A 6,230-nucleotide genomic window follows, 5' to 3' on the forward strand; every position below is an offset into this window, starting at 1 on the left:
TTTTTGTAAAAAAACATATCCTTTAGATAGAAGAGGTGACATAAAAGCATTTGAAGACTCCGAACATACATAAAATTCATGTGTTCAAGTTGATTATCTATTCAGTTTTTGCAATATCTCACACTGAGTATTCATCCTATATTTCAGACTATATCCTCACTATTATTAATAGACTGATTTATATCGACAAACAAGATTTCAGGATCAGTCAATTTTGTTACAATCAATATCAAAATTATTGCTAAACCCAAGATACTTTTTAGTCATCATCTCTTAATTTAAAAAAACCAACCAAGTCATCACTCTTAGTTGAAAAAATCAATAATTAATAACCGTAATTAAAAAATGTTTCAAACCGAACAGTATACCACAATTAGATTCAAATTTGGAGGGAAGAAACTGCTCAAGCCGTACCATGATCACTCTGAGATATACATAATTGTCATCTCATAATTGTCATCTCATAATTATCATCATCGTAATTAATAAGGAAACAAAAAGGTTTTGCAGTTGATGCAAACGATACTTCAAAATGTAACAAACGCAACAAAACACTGCTCTCCTACTACAAATTTTACAAATAAAACATGGATTTTTCCTAAGACTACGTTTCTAGCCATTTGTACACTGAAAGAAGCTAAGAAAATCCCAGCATTCCTCCCCTCCACGACCTAAATAAAACAGCCAAGAATGAATTGCCGCCCGGCCTAGAAGCCAAGATTTACACTTTCTTCAAACCAAACCTACCTTCTTACCATGGGAGTCAGTCAGTATGCATAGAAAGTTGCATAACTAGATGGGATATCTTCCAACCATCGACTGGGATCGTTCCCTCACCGCACCAGATTTAGCCTGAGATGCTGGCTCCTGCAGAGACTCAGGTTCTTTTGCTCGACTTGACTCAGACGGAAAGGGATCGGAACCTGATGAACTGATTGATCGTGAAGTGGCGGCCGAGCCAGTGTCTGTTCCCTTGGATGTATCAGCATCCGACTTTTTAGCAAAACGCCCCCCAGAGCCTCTTTCCCTCCTCAAGGCATGTTGATGTCGGGACTCATGCAGATAGGGCTGTAAGTTAAAAATAGAAAAACCTCTATAGCCCATAAAACGAGTATAAGAAAAGTTGGTCAATGAAAGTTTTTAGAATAAGCCTTTTCTCACGAAATAGATTCAACATGAGGCTTATTTGGGGAACCAAAAAAGTACCTTCCGAGATTTAATCATCTTCTTTTCAAGCTCTGCTTTAGCACGTGACTGTCGTCTTCGCATAATACCATGGTATTGCTTGGCATTTACATAAACTGGCTCCTCTGTCATTTCCAAGGGCAGTGGCATCCTTGTATTATTGATGTCATATAAATGAGGAACCTGATAAAAAAATGTAATTCTCAGAACCCTATGAATAGCAAAATTGAAAAATGGGTTAAAAATCAAAATCACATCAAGTGTTTGTCTCTTCACAAGATTTAACAATAAAAAGTAGAACCAACAGTTCATGCACATACCAAAGGCTGCCCATAAGCTGCCACCGTTCCTCCATAATAAGGATCATAAGGATTTGAGGCACAGCCCTGAAAAGGGTTTAACAAAATAAAATAGATTTCTGGATTACAAAGACGAAATTCAATATCACTGCCGTGACCATCTGGCAAGCTTCAGACAATACAATTATTTCAAATCGCAAATTTCGAATTTCCTTTATCTAGATAGCAACATTTGTACTTTAATATTACTGATTGCAATTTTTTTATTTCGATATTTCTGATTGTGACTGTCTTACAATCGTGTGTCCGACAAGCTCAAACTGTTGGGGAAGTTGTCTGAGGCTCCCATCATTTCCTTGATGCAAGCCTGGTGCAACTTGCTGAAGATTCTCCAAGTGCCTATAATTCGTATCTGATTTTGACACACACGATCATTAGTATTGCATTCATAAACATCCACGCGATATTAACCAAAGGAATATTTTTGGACAAGTTACTGGCTTATTGAAGATACCTGGTCGCAAAGGTAAAGTACTTGGTGAATGTTTGACCGCATCATCATCATCCTCATTAATTCCACCCTCAGAATGTGAGTGGCCATCTGCAGATTGTTCCAGGGATGACGAGTCTGATGCTTTGTCCCGCATCATGGCAGGAGAAAAGGAAGTATTTCCACCATTATTCCACCATGGTTCTGAGCATATATTGGAATTGGTAATGTTAGGCAGCTTAGATTCTACTTGATTAACACCCTTAGACTTAGGTTGCATGCTCTCCCAATTTGTCCGTGAACTCAACAACCGAATCCTTACATAAGCCAGACAAGGCCCAGTCAGTCCAAGCGAGGGGGGAAAATTTCTAAGCATGCAGCCTAAACTTTAATGGGGAAGGAACAGTAATAGAGGCTCAGAATAGCAAAACCTTTTTTAGTTGGATATTCACTGAGCACAAAAAGCATCATTAAAAACTTAACAAGTGATACAGTACTCCTGATCAGATACGCTTAAACCAACAGCATCTTTGTGTCCATATAGCCTCATAGCCATGCCACAATTGTTGGTAAATAACCATGCCAACCAGTTACAATTAGCATATAAATTATAATGTTTCCCCTCTAAATGTCGTACACAGGCATGTACTCAATTCATATGATTCCTGATATGGAATTCCTAATTTCAGGTATAACTAAACTCAAGTAAAATTTATCCAAAATGCAACATGCAGTCCAATCCTTTGTCACAAATGCTTTCGTCTGAGATCTTTATATGATACTGAAAGAAGAAAAAAGTTATCATCATGGAACGTAAACTTCCCGTTCATTGGCTTTACTATTTGTGCAATCAAAGGACAAAAACCAGTTTAGCCAAAGAAGAAAGGGGATTTAGAGCTTCTCCTTTAAGAAAAGTTTGTTTGTCAAGAAATGATTGTGATAATATGCTTCCAGCCAGCAAACAGGGCTTAGAGAAGGCAACACGTCCAAGTATCAAACAAAAAGACACAATTTATAAACTCCTCAAGCCTAACAATTGTTTAATCCAAGAAACTTTATCATGCGCGGAGCCTAAAAAAATTGTTTAATCGAAGAATCTTCCTTATTGACTGATGGTGATAACATTAAACTTAAACCCGAGAAAGCACCAGCATACAGTACTCGCTGAATATTTTATCATCCAACTACCAATTAGTCCACCTATCCCATCTAGCACAGGATCAATAGAATGACACAAAACCCTGTAACCAGAGGGTGAACAAAATTCATGGTAATTTTTATTCATGGTTTGCCTCCCAAATTTTAATCCGGGGCCACCATCGCTCACCTTCCGGGAAATATTCCGACTTCAGTTACAATTAAGCCAGAAATATTCTACTTCAAAATCAAACCACTCCCAAAACTAATATTTAATACCACATCATAAAAGCCCAAGTAAAAATCAAACCGAAACAACAATCCAACTACTAATCACACATTCACAAATGGTCAAGCCAGCAAAAAACCAAAAACCCAAATCAGAAACTCAATTATATGCGAGATAATAAGCAAGAAACACACACATACTAACACTAGGTACACCTCATACTGTAAAAAAGACACAGAACCAGGGGAAATAAGGACTCTACCGGAGATTACTAGTCAGGATGCAAACAAGCCCTAGAATTCAGGGGGTCAAATTGAGATTGCTTTGAAGAGAGAATTGAGGGACAATTGATGCTCTGTGCTGATGGAGGAGACTTGACGAGTAAAAATTAAAGGGAAATGAAATTCGAATTGCTCATTTGGAGACGAATAATTGTGTTGCTGAGTTTTGCTATTCTCACCTCGCCAAATAAATACGCTCGGACACCAACCTCATTTGTTGTATAAATTTATAAAAGAAATTTTTTAAGATGTTGTTACTTTTAAAATTATATAACTAAAAAAATCTAAAAATAAAATTGTATTTTAAATATTTCACATATATATATTATTGATACCCTTGAAAGGGCCGGGTCATGGTTGACCCGGGAAGTTTCGTTGCATGGCCCGTATGAAAACCGAGAGGCCGGGTATTTCCTACATAACCGTCGAGTGAAATGATTAACTAGGGCCCGGGTTCTCATGTCAGAGCCGAGGGCTCAATACCCAAGTAACCTCGTTGGGAGGTCCGAGAAAAGGACTGGACAGGAAGTCAACATCCTTTCTTCTTGGAGTGTCCGCGAAGCTATTGGGAAGAAAGGGACTGGACAGGAAGTCAACATCCCTTCTCCTTGGAGTGTCCGCGAAGCTATCGGGAAGAAAGGGACTGGACAGGCAGTCAACGTTCAAGGGTACAAGTGGTAGGTACGCCCGTGTATCGATGTAACCCTAGTTTTCCTTCCTATAAATAGCAGGTATATTTGTCATTTACGGGGTCTGAAAAATTCTTCTTTCTCAAGCATTCATACATATTGCTCTAAGTTTCTTCCTTGATAAGTCTGCTGACTTAAGCATCGGAGTGGTCAAGCCGGACACCCTTCCGGCGTCCATTCACGAGTTCTTTTCTTATCTGCAGGTGTTGAAAGAGCCATTGTCCACACTCAAATTCCCAAACACTATAAATTATTGATTTGGCCCGTTGGAGCTTCTGACCCAGCTCATTCCATTTCAGCGTGGCCGCATCATTGGCGCCGTCTGTGGGAAACTTGAGACTAAGGCGTTGATATGGCTCACACGAGGAAAACTAACCAGAATACCTCCCGGGTTCAGGGAGTTGACGCAAATCACTCAAGACAAGAGGATGCTCCTCCTGATCTTATTACCATGACTCCAGAGGAGTTGGATAAGCGTATTACTGAAGCCGTGGAGAAAGCTATGGCTAGGCGAGAAGCTTCCCACCATGATATACCACTCGAGGAGGAACCAGAGAAAGAGCAAGAGCAGCAGCAGGAGTTGAGGGAGGAGGAGAAGAGGGGAGAAGGTGAGGAATCCTCTGCTGGATCTAAGTCACCAACGATGGTCGAGGAGATGTTGGAGTTAAAGCAGAAAATGAAAGTCTTGGAAGGACAGCTGGAAAATCGTGGAACTTCTCGAGCGTCTGTCAAAGGACGCCCGTTTGCTGAGGCAATTATTCGGGAACCTCTTCCTGGGAACTTTAAGTCTGCCAAAATAGGAACGTATGATGGAAACGAAGATCCAGAGGAACATTTGGCCAGATTCGAGAATATGGCTATGTTGCATTGCTATACCGATAGGATCAAGTGTAAAGTGTTTTTGACTACGCTGGTAGATTCAGCTCAAAGATGGTTTGATGGGTTGGCTCCATTGAGTATTAAATCGTTTGATGATTTTCAAAAAATCTTCTTGCATAATTTCAGTAGCAGCAAAAAGTATAAGAAAACTGCTTTCAGTTTGTTCGAAGTAAGGCAAGGCCCGGAGGAGAGTCTGAGGATGTATATTAAGAGGTTTAATAAAGTGGCTTTGGATGTGCCTACTTGCGCTACGGAGACAAAAACTACTGCTTTACTCAAGGTTTGAAAGAGAGTGAGTTTTTCAAATCGTTAACAAAGAAAGTGTCTGAGGACTTTGAAGATTTGCTATCTCGGGCAGAGAAATACATTAATATGGAGGAAGCCCAGAGACAAAAGAGGGAAGCCATCAGAAAGGAGAGAGGGGACCGGGCATCTAAGCCCGAGGAGAGAGGACCAAGGCGGGGTAATCCAGGGCACTTCTCCCAGCACGTGCCACTGAAAATTACCCGGGAGAGAGAGGTACAGGAATGCAGTAGGGATCCAGTTCCCGATCACCCGCTGTCTCAACCCGAGAGAAGTGAATTTTGTACTAGGCACGGGGTATGTCAGCACAGTACTGAGAATTGTAATGCTTTAAAGAGAAATTATGTTCCACCCACCAGTTAGGGATATAATCAATCGGTCAAGAGGTCGAGAGGTCCACTCTGGACACCTCGGCCACCAGTGCCTAACACCCGGATAAACGCAAGGAGTGGCCCGAGGAACGATGTGGGTAGGAGGAGGGAGCCGGAGCCCGAGAAGAAGAGATCTTCATCCTCTGCGGCGGGATTGATCAAAATGATCTCGGGAGGATCTACTGATGGAGATTCAAATCGAGCCAGGAAGTCGAGAAGTAGGCGGGAGTGTATGGAGGTGGAAGGATCTAGGAGTCGTGATCAGTTTTGGTCCGGAAGATCTAAAGGGAATAAACATGCCACACAACGATGCTCTGGTCATCCAAGCCCGGGTGGCCAACTACGACATTTTGAGAGTCTTTGTGGA

The 6,230-nt window shown here is 41.0% G+C and overlaps 1 protein-coding gene across 3 annotated transcripts; it reads right to left on the reverse strand.

Annotated features, from left to right (window-relative positions):
* Positions 1–450: 450 nt before the first annotated feature.
* On the reverse strand, positions 451–3,824 carry LOC140841360 (nuclear transcription factor Y subunit A-1-like). Of its 3 annotated transcripts, none has more exons than XM_073208713.1 (6): positions 3,603–3,824; positions 1,999–2,291; positions 1,781–1,896; positions 1,506–1,571; positions 1,207–1,368; positions 451–1,068 (listed from the first exon to the last, which is right to left on the reverse strand). In XM_073208713.1, exons 2-6 carry the CDS (start codon positions 2,252–2,254, stop codon positions 793–795), a joined length of 876 nt encoding a protein of 291 aa, XP_073064814.1. In that variant the 5' UTR covers positions 2,255–2,291; positions 3,603–3,824; the 3' UTR covers positions 451–792. The 3 variants fall into 3 exon arrangements, with proteins under 3 accessions (XP_073064814.1, XP_073064816.1, XP_073064815.1); XM_073208715.1 differs by having other exon boundaries at positions 1,999–2,178; positions 3,603–3,814; XM_073208714.1 differs by lacking the exon at positions 3,603–3,824 and adding an exon at positions 2,406–3,544.
* Positions 3,825–6,230: the final 2,406 nt, after the last annotated feature.

This window comes from Primulina eburnea, chromosome 9 (genome assembly GCF_022965805.1).
Source record: "Primulina eburnea isolate SZY01 chromosome 9, ASM2296580v1, whole genome shotgun sequence".
Taxonomy (NCBI): domain Eukaryota; kingdom Viridiplantae; phylum Streptophyta; class Magnoliopsida; order Lamiales; family Gesneriaceae; genus Primulina; species Primulina eburnea.